General features: G+C 35.7%; 2 protein-coding genes across 3 annotated transcripts; both read right to left on the reverse strand.

The window, feature by feature from the left end:
• Positions 1-3,837: 3,837 nt before the first annotated feature.
• LOC104897297 (uncharacterized) lies at positions 3,838-6,495 on the reverse strand. Of its 2 annotated transcripts, none has more exons than XM_010684158.4 (2): positions 5,948-6,495; positions 3,838-5,381 (listed from the first exon to the last, which is right to left on the reverse strand). In XM_010684158.4, exons 1-2 carry the CDS (start codon positions 6,065-6,067, stop codon positions 4,290-4,292), a joined length of 1,212 nt encoding a protein of 403 aa, XP_010682460.1. In that variant the 5' UTR covers positions 6,068-6,495; the 3' UTR covers positions 3,838-4,289. The 2 variants fall into 2 exon arrangements, with proteins under 2 accessions (XP_010682460.1, XP_010682459.1); XM_010684157.4 differs by having other exon boundaries at positions 3,838-5,384.
• A 1,729-nt stretch (positions 6,496-8,224) lies between these two features.
• LOC130591872 (uncharacterized) lies at positions 8,225-8,662 on the reverse strand. Its single transcript, XM_057395819.1, has one exon. The coding sequence runs from the start codon at positions 8,660-8,662 to the stop codon at positions 8,225-8,227; it is 438 nt and encodes a 145-aa protein (XP_057251802.1).
• Positions 8,663-17,140: the final 8,478 nt, after the last annotated feature.

A 17,140-nucleotide genomic window follows, 5' to 3' on the forward strand; every position in this document is an offset into this window, starting at 1 on the left:
AGTTAGCTCTCGTCATATAATATTCGAGTCGGATTCCGCTAACGCGGTTAAATGGTGCAATGACAAGGATGGAGGGCCGTGGAATCTTAATTTCATGCTCAACTCTATAAGATCGGCGCTTCACTCACATCTACATGCTCAGGTGGTCCATAAAGGACGGAGTTCAAACGCAGTAGCAGATGCTTTAGCAAAGCGGGGGCTTAGAAGGGAAAATGATTTCTTGGCTTGGCTGTAATGCTGTTCATTTCATGATAAACCATAGCTTTGTACTTCATGAGATTTGTGGATTCGTTGTACGCCCCATAAAGGAGTTCTACTTCATTAACAGTAGCCTCCTCCAATAATAAATAAAACAAAACCCTACTTATCAAAAAAAAAAAAAGATACTATTTTCAAATTAATACACGCATTACGTGCATACAAAACTAGTTTAAAAAACACATCACATCAACTTATAATTGAAATTCCGCAATACGCTTTGGAGTTTACATTTCCAAATTCTGTAATACGCTTTGGAGTTACACATTTCAGAATTATTTGATGATGATCCTAAATGGCGCTGTGATTCAAATATATTCAATACAAGATTAAAAGAAGGATGAGGAGCTAGCTCATGTGGTAGAGCACTCCCCTCTGATCCTTGAGGTCAGGGGTTCGGTCCTTACCCCCAACATTATGTTGGGGTATTTCCTTAGCATGCTTTGCATGCTTTACCAGCCAATGTGCTGGTAGTTCCTACAAGACTAGTAGCCTTGGTAGGGTTAGCCCTTGGGCTGACTTAATTTCCCAATCAAAAAAAAAAAAAAAAAAAAAATTAAAAGGATTCTCAAAATTTGAAAAGTAATAAGATAAAATAGAACATATCCTAGGACCTAGAGTCATGCGGCATGGCTCACTAGGCACTAATCACTATCATGATCCATTTTTCATTTTTGGTCATGAATGACCCATTTTCAAGTTTGTCACTGGCATGATACAACGTGTCATTGACCGAAACAACATGACGGGAACTGGGAAGTCATGAATCCAATAGCGTCATTCAACCTATTTATACCAAAAAAATAAAAGATTAATAGAAACACAAAAACGAAAATTATAGATATTTTCAAGCAGAATAGTATAATTAAATCAGATAATGCTACTTTATTCTGCAACTCATCCAAGAGTGTGTATCAACCAAGTAACACGTAGCTACCGATAGAAAATATATAAAATAATGCTTCCATAAAAAATTACTCCATCTGTTAAGGAGAATCTGTCCACTATCAATATATAAAATGTTTCCCAAATAACATTCTTTTTTCCATAAAATAGAATAGCAGGAAACTTAAAAGCTGAACATTGCTGATGATTAATTTATTTAATACAGTACAACTGGAACTGGGTTAGCAGACATGCCACCATGTAGCACATGACACTAATAGAGACAGTTTATTCAACATGGGAGGTTAGCCAAACGCACCTCATTCCAGGCCCACGGGGAATTTTGCCTTATTAGTTACATGAACCCACCAAACCTTGAAAAACACCGCCTAAATTTGTTCTTTTTAAGTTTTCATCTCCAAAAGGCAAGCAAAAAGTACACTAATACTCCCTCCGTTTCTTTATGAATATCCACTCATCGAAACGTTATGCATATTAAACATGGTTGCTAAATACAACTCTTATTTATTATATACAACTTATCTATATTCCGAAAATGCCTTTATTTATTTATATTTCATTTCTCTCTCTTCCTCTCCTCTTTCATCTCCCTATTAAATATAAATGGGTAAGGAAACAAATAATTGATTGGACAATAGAGAGTTAGTGAGGGACTCACTTCAAATCCAATACAAAGAAAGGAAATAACTGAGATAGTATAGATTATAGAAGCCCACATAAATGGTTGAATATTGGTTACAGACTCTATCAAGCAAGACTTAGCCTAGCGGTAAGGATTTGACCTCATGACTTCAAGGTTATGGAATAAAATCTCACTAGGGGCTCTTTGGGGGTGAGGTTTCCCTTACCATCCCCCCTCCCTCCAAAATATCTAATAGGTGTCAATTCAGTAGGATCATTCATCTTACGAACTTTAAAAAAAAAATTGGTTACAGACTATGATTAACTTTATTATATCTATGATATCTTTGAGGAAGGAAATGAAATATCTTGCTATTTTTATGAACTAACTAAAATACTACCTTTGATTTTTATTAATTTGTCTTTTTTAGGATTGTCCCTTATTAATTTACTCGCTTCGAAGTATTATTTTTGGCTAAAGTTTTTCTATTTGTCCTTATAGACCTACACACATCAACTTTAATATAAATTTTAAAAAAATTGGTTACAGACTATGATTAACTTTATTATACTTATGATATTTTTGAGGAAGGAAATAAAATATCTTGCTATTTTATGAACTAACTAAAATACTACCTCTAATTTTTATTAATTTGTCTTTTTTTTTGGATTGTCCCTTATTAATTTACTCGCTTATTTTTTTGGTAGTATTATCTTTGGATTAAAGTTTTTCTATTTGTCCTTATAAGACCTACACACATCAACTTTAATACTTACTTCGTTTTAGAAATAGTTGCCCATTTCTAACTTTTACACATGCCGATAAATGATTTCAACCATTAATATATTTGGTTATCAATAAGTAAAAATCATAAAAATTTATATTAACAAAATTTACATCGAGACAAATCTAACAAGAACCCACATGACTATATTTTTCCTAAAATATAAATCACTTAAGACAATTTAAAATTAAGATGTAAATAGTGCACAAAACAGAAATAGTGCAACTATTTCTGAACGGATGAAGTATAAATTTATACTTTATTTTTCCTTTTATGTCCCACACACTATTTCTCCTTAAGTTTTGTACCCAATGAAATGTGTAAATTATTAAAAACTGAAAGAGGGGAGTAGTATAGAAGACGTTAATTAGTGAATCCGGGAGTCTTTCAATGATACAATCAGTTTCCTCTAGATATAGATGATACAATCTACTCCAAAAAGTTAATTATCATTTCATATCCAAAAAATTCTGTTCAAGACCCCAAAATTTTTGAGTAGTTCGAACTGAATTACCTAGTCGGATAAGATTTTGAAACATAACAGCAGGAACATAATTCCCAACGTGTTAAGATCCTCTAGAGTTCCAAAATAACTCTACACGGTAGAGTTCGTTAAATATCAGTCATTGATTAAGAAATCAAAGGCTTGTATTTTCTTTCCCAAAAATCCCCCCTATTTTCCCCCCGAATATCCTACCCATATCTTTTCCTTTCCCACTAATCATGAGCCCTTGATTTTATAATATATGGTCAGGATTCAACTCTACTTTGTAGAGTTTTCATAAAACTCTAGAGGATTGGCTTAACAGATTCTATAATTGAAAAATTGATAGCCCCTCAAGAAAAAGAAAAAAAACTGAAAAAATTGATAGCATTAAATCCTGCAGTTAACCCTTTTTATGGGTTAGAAAAGGAACCTCTTGTTTAGCACCTTTTGGTATCTAGTTAAATCAATTCTCTTCAACATCAGTACTTAAGAACGACTCAGACGTAACAGAGAAGACTTCAGTGGTATATGAATCCAAAAGCAATTATTCCGTCCAGCTTCATATTCTATTATACAGCTGTCTGATAACATTCATCTACCAGAGCTTTATAATAACAGCAGTCCAACCTATTAAACCAAACAATCAAAGAAATGAACTTCCCAGCAAACTAACAGATGGATTGTTCTTGCCTTTATCTTCTTTTTTATATCTTTTTCATTGGAGAAGAGCGCGTTGAAATCATCAAACCGAAACACAAACAAAAATAACAACCAAGAACGAAAAACATAAAATAAAATCAATGAATTAAATGAGAAGGCCAGGATAATCCATAGAACAATGTATAGCAAAGACAGAGGTGAAAGAATATACGAACATATTAGTCTAACAACAACACAAAACTGTCTATCGCAGGAAACAGTCTCGGATTTTCTCTATCTAAAGAGTATATGAGATTAGTCATGCCATACCAAGCTAGCCAGCTCTTCGAGGCATGATCCAACAAGAAGGAAGAAGGAAGCTCCTCTATGGGGGAATTGGATATGTACCAATTTTCTAACAAAACCGAGCCCCAGGGATTAGATATGTACATAAATTCCCAATTAACTCCCATATTGACCAATGTGATTCAACAAACATCACAGAAAAAATGTTTTGGTCAGATGTATCTCAGAGCACCACTCTAAAACGGTCAAACAAGCCGCACGAGTAAACCAAAACCTGCTCGAGAATCTCACTCACTTTCTCTCACGCAATTCCCAGGCAAAAGGAATTTATACTTATCAGCATTCTCCAAGAGATAGGATGGCAGATGAACTGCAGAGTAAGAATGAGGAACAGGCCCCATCTTCCCAATAATTGCCTTAAATGTGTATTCCTCAGGTAACATATCAAACAAGTCAGCCCCTTTGCAGATTACTCTTTGAATTCTTTTGGGATTCAAAAAGTGAGAAAATCTTACTCTGTCACTATGGCTGTAAGCTTTCATCTTGAAGATAAACTCACTGATTCGGCGGAAGCAAAAGCTGCAATGCCACCCAGCATCAGCCAATTGTGCATCAGTTTGCCGAAAATGGGCATACCTTGTCTTCCCTGTTTGATATTTGTGGATTGAAGCTCTCCAGCTGTTATTATCCACAAGAAATTCAAAGGAGTACAAGTAGTTCTTGAGTTGCAAATGAAGGACATCAGGTGTGTCATCACACCACCTCAAGAGATTGATGGTGTGCCTACTTGGTATCTCATCAACATCAGACATTATCAATAAATCATCATCTGAAATACCCGCGATTCTAAGGAGCTGATCTAATGCAACACGCTGATATGCTTCCTCAACAAATGGATTCTCACCCTTAATGAATCGACCCCCTATCGTTCCATACGTCAAACGAGGCTCAACAAATTTGAACTGTTCTCTATTGGCAGCAAACACTAGAGGCTTTGGCAACCCCGTGAATGTGGAGTTGGACTCCAGAAGGACAAACTGTGTTATGTACGGGTACAACTCTTGCCATCTTATATTAAGTATGTCAACCTCATTGCTGAAGAGAACTGCATCATAAACACGTCTTGGATACTCACGAACTCCCCAACCGTGAAGCTTACAGAGATGTTCCATAGTCACATTTTCGTTGTAGTAGTGGGGAATAACATTGAATGGTTTAGGTGGTTTCTCCCACAATGGTCGCAGAAAGTAGGTGATTTTCTGCCCATGTAAGTAGATACCAATGGTGCATGCCGGAATGATCAAGAACAGAAATAAGCAGGCCTTCAAATCGAGCCCCCGAATGATACAACATAGTCTAGATATTCTTGATTTGCTCGACTGCTAGAAGAAAAACAAACCGCAATCCATAAGTAACTGAGTAACCAACAATACATAACAAACTTTTAAAACATTAAAAGTGCAAGATTAAACCTAAGAAAACACCAATTTCTTAGTGTTTATGACATTCAACCCTAACTGTCTAATCAATCAACAACTACGTTCAGTCTTCTGAATCAGCATATGGGTTCTTCAAAAAATTGAAAAAAAAATTTGAAAACTACTCAAAAATCAATCATTCAAAGGAAAACCCAACAAAAAATAGATCCAAATAGAAGTCTATACTTAGAGTCAGAGGCACATAGATTCATTAATTTCAGTCAATTAGCATTGCCAACAGAAAACTTAAATTCATAGATTTGTAGAAAAAATTCAGAAATTTCACAAACAAACAGAAAAAAGAAAATCTAACAAAATCATCAACAACAAACAATGAGATTATATTAATCTAATGAATCCAACAAAATTTAAGATTTTTATGGCATAATGTCAATAATGTGCAAAACAATAAGAACCCATATCACAAAAGAAGCCCCAAAATCTGAGATTCAAGAAAGAGAAAGTACCTGACAACAACAATCTTTGCACAAATTATCCGTTTTCTTAGAGCAATAATGCCCTCCTTGTTCAGCCATCAACAACATTTTCTCTGCTAAATCTTGCGCAGTATTCAATTTCGTCGACATCACAAAAAAGTTGTAGATTTTTCGAATTAATCACAAACCGCAAAAAAATTATCAAATTTCAAAAGGAACCCAGAAATCTCTCAATCTCTCTTACAACAATTCACCAAATTTTCACACTATTTCTACAGGATTGAGAGTTTAATCAGCCAAAAAAGACGAAACCCAGAAATATAAAATTACTCAGATGGGCGAAATTGGGGGCGATTCGATTTCCCAGAAGTGACAAGAAGAAAAATCTGAGAGTTTTTGAAGTGGGAAAAAAATCAGCTTATATTGAAGGAAATAATAAGTAATTAGGAAAGAAAGAGAGTATAAATTATAACTTATAAGTCGAAGAGAAAAAGGTAGACAACGCTTTGGCTATTTTGTGATAATGGGGCGCAGTTGTAAAGACCTTTTATCAGGCTTTTAGGGAGATAGCCGTTTTGTTTAGTTTTTGTCTTCCTTTTATATACACGTCTTAGCCCTTAATATCTTATGTTTTGATTAATTCTCACTTTGCGTATATATTTTTGTTGTGACGATATTGACCCTGATATAAGGATGTCTAATTGTCTATTCATTCTTCAGGCTTTTTTAATCTAACCCAATTTGTTTGAGTTAAGTATCCAGGAGGGTACTGAACTTTGATAGAAGTTTCAGTTAAGGTACTGAACTTTCAAAAGTTTCTTTTTTTTTTTTTTTTTGAGGGGGAAAGAAAGTAGTGCATTAATCTAAGGACAAAGTGTCCATCAAAACATACGGAGCCACTTCACTAGGACAATGGTTCTCCAACATTGTTCGACTCCAAAAGGCACTACTCTAGCGAGATGATGGGCTACAGCATTCCCATCTCTTTTAACATGAAGGAATTTAACTGATTCAAAAACATTACATAAAGAAAGAACATCTCCTAGAATTTATCCAAATCTGCAAAATAGAGGGTCTCATTTGTCAGCCTATTAGTCACCACCTGAGAATCGGACTCAATAATAACATTCACGAGACCATGAGCCTTGCCATCCTAGCCGCCATGTAAATTGCTTTGCACTCCGCAATACCGCGGGCCAGCAGCCCTGTACGACGCACAGCCGAAAAGCAACTTTCCCTTGAAATCACGAGCTACAATGCCCAATCCAACCCATCCTTCTTCCCCGAGGTAAGCATCCGTGTTGAGCTTAATAACTCCCTAGGAGGCGCACACCATTTCGTCGAGCTCACACAACCTCCCATTTTCGGACCTCCATAATTCGAGTAGTATAAGAATTGAACTCATCACATTGCCTACCCACACGTTGGACTATGACAGCACCGGTTGCCTTTGTCCTTCAAACACCAACTTATTTCGTTCGGTCCAGACATTCCACGTTAAAAAGCTTCCTCTTTGCACCATCTTAGCATCAAGCTCACTCCATCTCACCACCGTCTCACACATCGTCTCACCCTCCACACCATCAACCATAGCCTGACATCCTAGATCCCCCCACACCGATTTCCAGCGATCGCATGTGAACAAAGCGTGATGAATCGTTTCCACGCCATAGACACCATGGGCATTCGTCTTGATCAACTAGATGACGGACCCTAAGTACAGCACGTACCGGCAGTGAATTGGTACATACTCTCCAAAGAAAGTGGCGAACTTTTGGGGATACCTCTAAACTCCATAAAATACCCCATGCCTTATGAACATCATCCAAGTTACCTCCCTTTCCCAAGCATATAGGCCGTTTTCACCGAATAGGTCCCATCTTTAGAGTAGGCCCATGTTAATTCATCTTGCAAGCACCTTGAACTCAATATGCAGAATGCATTTTTGATCACGTTCCTCAAAAAAATTTCAATCACATCCGTTTTCCACTCTTTTCGGTCATCATCAATTAAATCTCCCACCAACTCCATCCTTCAACTCTATTGCTCAAAACAAAACGGCCATCCTCATCACAAAGCCACGGATCCTCCACAAGATTTATCGATTTTCCATCTCCCACCTTCCAGATCAAACCTTCCTTCACCAAACTTTTCGCACTCCATATACTACTCCAGGAATAGCTATTTGAGTATCCTAACCTCGCTTGAAATATATCTCCGTGGGGATAATATTTGGCACTCATTACCCGGCTCAAAAGGGAGTTTTTATAATGTAATAGTCGCCAAACTTGCCTGCCAAGTAAAGCATCATTGAACACCCCAAGATCTTTGAATCCCATGCCCCCATACACTTCGGTTTCCATCTTTTTCCCAACTTAACCAATGCATTTTCCTTTCTGCACCTTTGCCACCCCACCAAAACCGCGCCATAGCTGAATGAATCTCTTTTATAACTGCCATTGGGATCTTATAGACCCCCATCAGATAAGTGGGGAGGGCTTGAATCACAGCCTTGATCAAAACTTCCTTTCCAGCTCTTGACAACAATTTTTCCTTCCAACCTCGCAATTTCTTCCACATTCTATCTAAGAGTTCCCGAAACACCATTTTCTTCGACCTCCCAGTAATGGTGGGAATGCCAAGATATTTTTGGTGCTTATCAACTTGCCTCATCAGAAGAGTAGATATCATCACTTCCTTTTGCCCACAGCTTACACCTTTACTAAAAAACCTCCGACTTTTCATAGTTAATTTTCTGCCCAGATGCTGCTTCATATTTGTTGAGAATATCAACTATTGTCAAGCATTCCTGGCGGGTGGCTCTTGTAAAGAGAAGACTGTCATCTGCAAATAGAAAGTGAGAAATTTCCGGTCCTTGTCGGCTAGCTTTTGCACCATGAAGTTCTTTTGCATTCACTTTTTGCTGAATCATCTGAGAAAAGGCATCAGCAACCAATATAAATAGAAAGGGAGAAAGAGGGTCACCCTGCGTAGCCCTCTGGAAGGAGATACGAACCACATACTCTCCTATTGATCAGGAAAGAGTAAGTGACAGAGAAATGCAGCTCATCACCAAATTAACCCAACGGCCATCAAACCCCATAGTCAACAGAAGTTTTCGTAGGAAGCCCCATTCAACCCTTTCATAAGCTTTACTCATGTCAAGCTTCACTGCCATAAGCCTTTCCTGCTATTATTTCTCTTTTTCATAGAGTGAAAAATTTCCAGAGCAATAAGGGAATTGTCTGAAATCATTCTCCCTGGAACAAAGGCACTCTGGTTCTCCGATACTATAGCAGGGAGAAAAGTTTTAAGCCGCATAACTATAGCCTTCGAAGCTATTTTGTACAAAACATTACAGAGACTAATAGGCCTAAACTCAGATACAACAGTAGGAGATTTTACTTTTGGGATGAGAGCAATATTAGTACAGTTTACATTCCCAGGGCAAGCAAAGTTATGTAAAATATTACTCACAAATAAAAATACCTCATCGCCAATAATGTGCAAAACCTCTGATAAAATATTGCATGCATACCATCAGGTCCCGGGGCTTTGCAGGGATGCATCTGGCTCAATGCGGAATAAATCTCCTCTTTTGTATAAGGCTTCAACAAAAAATCATTAAATTCCTGCGTCACTGAAGGGCTCACAAACTTCAAAACTTCCTGCATACTTTCATCGGATGGGTGTAACGACGTAAAAATGGTTCGGAAATATCCAACCACTTCCTCCTCAATATCATCATCCTCCGTTTCCACACACCCTCACTACTACGAATCCCCTGGATGTAGTTTCTTTGCTTTCGCTGAGACGCTTTGTGGTGGAAATAGGAAGTGTTCCTATCTCCATCTTTCACTTCCGCTACCCTGGATCTTAAGTACCAATAAGCTTCATTTTTTGCGTGTAAATTATCGAGTTCAAGTTCAATCTCCGCACATTTCGCACAAGAAGCAGCATTATAGGTTCCTGCTGGGCCTATGGAGACGTTTCTCCACTTTTTCTATCTTTTTCTTCAAATCTCCAAACCCCCCTTGCTCCACCCTTGAAGACTCCTTGCTACCTCCCTCAAACGGTCCTGAATCACCGCCCCATCCGGCATTCCATGCCCCCGCACCACCTCTTCGCACCCTTCATCAAGAAGCCAACACGTTTCAAACTTGAAACCTCTCCCACTCGGTTTTTAGGCCCCTCCCTCATTGCACTCTTCATAAGGATGGCTGCGTGATCCGAGCTATATCGGACCAGATGTTCCACATAAGCTCCAGGGTAAATGTTACGCCACTCCTCATTAACTACCATCCGATCAAGACGTTCTCTAGTACGTGTCTCGGGGCTATTGCCCCTCTCCCATGTATACCATTGCCCAGTAAACGCAACTCCCCCAACCTACACTCATCCAACACATGCCGGAAGCCAACCATACTCCTCCTCTCCCTATTTGCTCCTCCTTCCTTCTCATTGTAACTCAAAATCTCATTGAAGTCGCCACCGAACATAATGGGACCCTCATACTCATCACAAAGCGATCTTATCAAACTCCAAGTCTTATGCTTATTTTCCTCATCTGGCCACCCATAAACTCCCACAAATCGCCATTGTAAACCCCCATTATCCACAACATCACCACATATATGATTTTGGGAAAATGAAACGAGAGTTAGAGAAACTTTTTCATCCTTCCAGAACAGACACAAACCTCCTGACCTTCCAATACTCGAAATACCAACTGAACTAGAAAAACCAAGACGATCTCTTGTTTTTTCCACAATCTCTTTAGTAACCTTTGTTTCCGATACAAAAAATATATCGGGGGTATGTGAAGAACAAAGTCTCCGCATTTGACGAACTGTCCAAGGGTTACCCATACCCTGACAGTTCCAGCACAACACATTCATTGGACCGGGCGGGGTTGGTAGTCTCCAACCTCCGCCTCGACAATGTTAACATCACTGCCATTGTATACAGAATCATTAATTTTCAACTTCTTTGCACCCAAATCACACTGTTCCTCGACCCCATCAATAAACATAACATCCAATATTTTCCTTTTTTCTCCCACCCCATTATCATGAATTAAAATATTTGGTGGGACCCCAGGTACAATAAACTCATGTTTTTTCATCTTTTGTTTCACTTTGACTTTATTAAACTTAGTGGCAGTACCACCATTTCCAGCTACAAATAGAGGAGAAGATAGAAGATTATCACCTGTACCATTTATTGTCTGCGTGCATGGGGTCTCATCTTGACCTCCATCCCCACCTGCATGATCTACCCGAACCCGCATCACCTCCCCTTCACCACAGATGCTCCGTGCCGCAGCCACACTGCCATCATGAAGAGAGATGCGCTGCTCCTGCATCTCCGGTCTAACCTTCTCGAAATTAAGACTCCTAGCCCCCTTCAAGAATTCTTTTGCTTCCTCTTCAATCTTCAACCTCCCTTTTCTTGGCGAGGCCCTAATCCATGATCCCCATTGTTTCTCAACCTCTTTATCTTCTGCTACGGTTGAGAAACAATCTCTTTCGATATGACCGATTACGCCACACAAATAGCAAAATGTGGGTAGTCGTTCATACTTCAACTCCACCAACACCGAGCCCCCGCTTTTCACCGCTATTCTTTGGACTCGTTTAAGAGGTTTTGTAACATCAAGAAGAATTCTAAGACGCGCCGACTTATCCCAGCCAATGTCATCCATGTCGACTTCTAATACTTGCCCAATACTCCCACCAATCATTCGAATGTGGCTCTCGGATCGGCTGCGCATGGGGAGGTTGTACAGTCGAACCCAAAATGGACATCGCTTCAGCACAATATCCGAAGGCTGAATGTCGTCTTCTATCTCCTATAACATGACCAGGTTTTGATCAAAGGTCCATGGCCTCCCTGCCATGACCTTTTCTTTATCTCTTTTAGACGCAAATCTCACCACAAAGAAGCCATTTTCTATTGCTCGAAATAGGGCTCCTCTAGATATAGCCCAGATTTGGTTAAGCGTTTTCTTCATTGCATCGAAATTATAGGTTCGAACTGTTAGCACTTTCCCTACCAATGTCAACTCGAAATCGTCGGTTTCAGAATTAGGGTTATCAAGAAACTCGACTATGGTATCTTCATCTGCTGTTATTTTGAGGCTCGAAACCCTAGAAACTATGTCATCCGCCATAATCAACTACGTTAATCCCAAGAAGGATCAGCGATCTCGAACAATCGAGCAACAAAAATGGAGTCCCAATACTAAACACTCAAACCCTAGTCTTGGCTAGAGAGAGACTCTGCTTTCTTACCAAATTTTAATTCTTTATGTAATAGTGTAAATTTACTTTCAAAAGTTTCAGTTAAGGTACTCAAAATGGATGTATGTTAACTTAAGGTACTTAACTTTGGTTGTACCGTTAACATCCCCAAAAATAAAAATAAAATGTGACATGGCATTAATTAAAAAGAAAAAGCTGACATAACATTAATTTTCTCTCTCCTATCATTCCTCACCTTCTTCTCTCTCCTTTTATTCCTCACCTTTTTTTTACTTTTTACTTTTTACTATTTTTTATTTCAACAATATAAAACCAACTGAGTCAAACTTTAGTTTAATCTTAATTTCCACTATCAATCTCATCACCTCCTACAATTCCTCCTCCGCCTCCACTTTCGAGTCCGAAACTCGAATGCGAACCTGGACTCTCTCCTTGGTATTGATCCCTCCATCCCTTTGCAAGCCATAGCATTTCATGTGGCTTCCACACTGGGCTTACATACTTCCCTTTTCTCAATTGTTGCTGTACGTTGTTGTTGTTGTTCTTGACCTACTGATGATGATGGGATAGGAGACAATGAAGGAGAAGAAGATGAGTCAGGGGAAGTCAATTGGGCTTGTGGGTTTGAAGGAGATGGGCTTGATTCTTGAAGTCCAATACCAAGCCCCATTGGGCTTTGCTGCTTCCATTGATGATGATGACGTTGAGAACTTGAAGTTGGCGTTGTATACCTTAATCTTTTAATAGTATCACTACTATTACTTACTGCTTCAAAATCAAAGGTAGATGAATTTGTATTAGGAAGAAACAGAGGAGGTGGAGGTGCTCCCCTGATCTTTCTTTCTCTCTCCACTTTCTCACGTGATGTTTTTCACTCATTTTTTTACTATTTTTTTTATATAAATTTTTAAAGAAAAAAAGGCACTTTTTTGGTTTGTTTATTTGATTGGATGAAAACTCAAACAGAGGAACTCCTATTACTACAACAGGGGATCAAATTGAAGAAGCTCCATAAAAGAAAGAAAGTGGAGGAGAAAGAAAACGGGTTTGCTTTTCTTAAAAAAATTTAGGGTTTTGGAGAGGGTTTGCTTTATGTGAAGAAGATTTGGTTAATGTAAATACCAAATCATGTGAAAGAGAAAGTGATGAAATGGAAAAACAGAGGAAGAGAAAAAAGACGAGATAGTTTGTGGAAATTATACTGAATATGATTATTCAGTTTTTTTTTGGCATTGTATCTCCATTTTAAAACCCTGTAAAAAAACTAATATTTTTTATTTATTTTTGATGGGTCATTAGGATTGAGAGTGAGAGTACGAAACAAAATTGTATGATTAATATAGGAGGTGATGAGATTGATGGTGAGAATTAATGTTAAACTAAAGTTTGAGTAGTAAAAAGTAAAAAGTAAAAAGAGGTTGAGGAATAAGAGGAGAGAGAAAAGAAGGTGATGAATCAGAGGAGAGAGAAAAGAGTTTGGAATTTTTATAATTAATGTCATGTCAGCTTTTTCTTTTTAATTAATGTCATGTCATATTTTTCTTTTATTTTTGGGGATGTTAACGGTACAAACCAAAGTTCAGTACCTTAAGTTAACAGACATCCGTTTTGAGTACCTTAACTGGAACTTTTGAAAGTTCAGTACCTTAACTGAAACTTCTATCAAAGTTCAGTACCCTTCTGGATACTTAACTCCAATTTGTTTTGTTATGCATGTAACTATGTAAGGATGTTTTAGGTGCAAATTAGATCCTACACCGAGGTGTAAGATGGGCATCCTACACCCTGCCCATGTGGTTAGCTTTTGGCACTATTTTTGAAAGTGGGTCAGCTCTTTCTCTCTCATCACTCACTCATTCACTCTCTTTCTCTCTCATTTGCTGAAACAAATTTTTTAATGTACAAATGCATATGGTTTGGTGTACATTTGGGGATTTTCAGTGATCAAAGTAATGACCATCAGTGTACATTGTAATTTCTTGAATTTCGGTATGGGACTGTAATTGTACATATTGAATTTCATTCGTAAACAAACATCAACACACAAGTGTACAAAAATTGGAAATTACTCACTTGGCATATTTCGGTATGGGACTGTAATTGTACATATTGAATTTCATTAGTGAACAAACATCAACACACCTAGTGTACAAAGATTACAAATTACTCACTTGACATCAGCTTCAGGAATTGGGTTACTTTAAGCTAGGGGGCTGTCATTGTATATTTTGATTTTGTTAATAAACAACCACGAAGCCAAGAATGTACAAGGAGGTTGAGTGTGGAAAATAGAGAAGTGGTGAACTGTATATAGGGGGAAGTGATGGTGGTTGACATCAAATCAGTTATTAAATGGTGAATAGTAACTGTCAAATCAGTTACTTTTTGAATTTTCGACATGTACATTGGATGTAATGGGGAATTGGTCCCCCCCCCCCTTTTATAATGCATTTGCGAGACTCTAGGTAGTTCAACCAAATCTATCCAGTAATCCAGTTGCCACCACCAGTACTAAGCATCTTTTGACGACCTGCACATAGCAGAGCAAAACTCACGCAATTACAAAAAGTTAACTGAACTCTGTGTACACCCTTCATTGAAGAACGAACCAGTTGGCGAAAGGTATGACTCCGTTCTTGGTTGAAATGTATATTGGTTGTCAAATCAATTACTTTTTGCATGTTGAATGGTGTGTTTCATTCTTCTTGCATTGCGTTTTGGAGCTGGTATAGGATTCTCATCCTACACCTTGGTCCAGGATCTACTAATTGTGTTTTGGGTCCATTCTTTATAACTTATTTTTCTTATTTGAATTTATTTTATTTTATTAATCTTGTTACACTTTATTTTATTTTATTACTTTTTATTAGACCTTATTTGAACTTTATAAATCAGACTTTGTGAGTGTATCAAATTCTATTTTTGTTTATCTTTGATGAGCTGTATTTATCAAAACTTATTACATCTTATCTGAACTTGTTGACCAAAAAATAATGTTAATTATAACTAGGTGTAACATATGGTGATATTAGAGCTGGTTAGGTCAAATAAAATCGAATAAGGGCATGTTCTCTTCGGCATAAAACAGCTGAACTGAACTGAACTGATTGGAGCTGAGCTGAACTGAACTGAACTGAACTGAACTGAATTGAATTGAATTGAATTGAATTGAATTAAATTGAATTAAATTGAATGTAATAAATATATAAATAAATATTTTAAAGAATAATAATATGAATATTAAATAATAATTATAATGATAAATAATAATAATGAATAATAATAATTGTATTTTGGATATTTTTAAATGATAGTTATAAATAAATAATATTAATAATCATAAATTAATAATAATAATAATTAATGATAATAATGATAATTAATAATAATTATTTTATATTATTTGTATTAATATATTAATACTTGATGATGATATATAATAACAATAATATAGAAGAAGTAAATTAATATTACTATTTTAATAATTAGATTTAATAATATAATAATATTTAGTAATAAAAATAATGATTGGATTGGACCGCGAAAATTACATCATAAACCGTCTTGACGCGATTTGATTGGTTTATGGACTAAAAAAGCGTGGGTTTATTTGTGCTTTGACCTAAACCATGTTCCTCCTAATAATAATAGTAATAATAATGAATAAAGCTATAATAAACAAAATAATATATAGAAACAACAACAACAACAACAACAACAATAACAACAACAACAACAACAACAATAATAATAATAATAATAATAATAATAATAATAATAATAATAATAATAATAATAATAATAATAATAATAATAATAATAATACTTAATAGTAATGATATATTAATAAATATTATTATTATGTTGGTATAATTTATCTTACTAATTACTCTTATTATTATTATTATTATTATTATTATTATTATTATTATTTATTTTTATATTTTTTTCCTCAAAAAAAATATAAAAATAAATAGTAATAATAATAATAATAATAATAATAATAATAATAATAATAATAATAATAATAATAATAATAATAATAATAATAATAATAAGAGTAATTAGTAAAATAAATTAAACCAGCATAATAATAACATTTAACAAAATGGTTATAAAAGAATGGAGCTGAACTGAACTGAATTGAGCTCAACTGAACTGAACTAATTGGAGTTGAACTGAACTGAACTAAACTGAGCTAAACTGAACTGAATTGAACTGAAAATAAGTTGGGGAGAACAGACCCTAAGATCATTTGTAACGAGTTTAGGTGGAGAGAATGCCCTTTTTTATTATCAAAATGTAAAAATTTATAGGAGATTGATATTTTAAAAATACACTCCCTTTGGTTCCTTTTTATCGTTTTATCACTTTTTTTTTTGAGTTGGCCCTTATTAGTTTACACACTTTTTCTTGTCTGTTTTGGGAATGGTCCCACTAAGGGTCTGTTCTCTTCGACATAAAACAGCTGAACTGAACTGAACTTATTGGAGCTGAACTGAACTGAACTGAACTTATTGGAGCTGAACTGAACTGAACTGAACTGAATTGAATTGAATTGAATTGAATTACATTAAATTGAATTAAACTGAATTTAATAAATATATAAATAATATTTTAAACAATAATAATATGAATATTAAATAATAATTATAATGATAAGTAATAATAATGAATAATGAATAATAATAGTATTTTGGATATTTTTAAATGATAGTTATAAATAAGTAATATTAATAATCATAAATTAATAATAATAATAATAATAATTAATGATAAAAAATTATAATTATTTTATATTATTTGTATTAATATATTAATACTTGATGATGATATATAATAACAATAATATCTAAGAATTAAATTAATATTACTATTTTAATAATTATATTTAATAATATAAATATATTTAGTAATAAAAATAATGATTGGGTTGGACCGCAAAAATTACATCATAAAC

The sequence above is a fragment of the Beta vulgaris genome, chromosome 6 (assembly GCF_026745355.1).
Source record: "Beta vulgaris subsp. vulgaris cultivar EL10 chromosome 6, EL10.2, whole genome shotgun sequence".
NCBI lineage: Eukaryota > Viridiplantae > Streptophyta > Magnoliopsida > Caryophyllales > Amaranthaceae > Beta > Beta vulgaris.

What these genes read in the sequence shown, in the direction of transcription:
- LOC130591872 (XM_057395819.1), bottom strand. Translation starts at nt 8,662, where the DNA reads ATGAAAAGTCGGAGGTTTTTTAGTAAAGGTGTAAGCTGTGGGCAAAAG.
- LOC104897297 (XM_010684157.4), bottom strand. Translation starts at nt 6,067, where the DNA reads ATGTCGACGAAATTGAATACTGCGCAAGATTTAGCAGAGAAAATGTTG. An exon ending in GCAAAGATTGTTGTTGTCAG is followed by an intron (nt 5,385 to 5,947) that starts GTACTTTCTCTT and finishes TTTTTCTTCTAG; the next exon opens with CAGTCGAGCAAATCAAGAAT.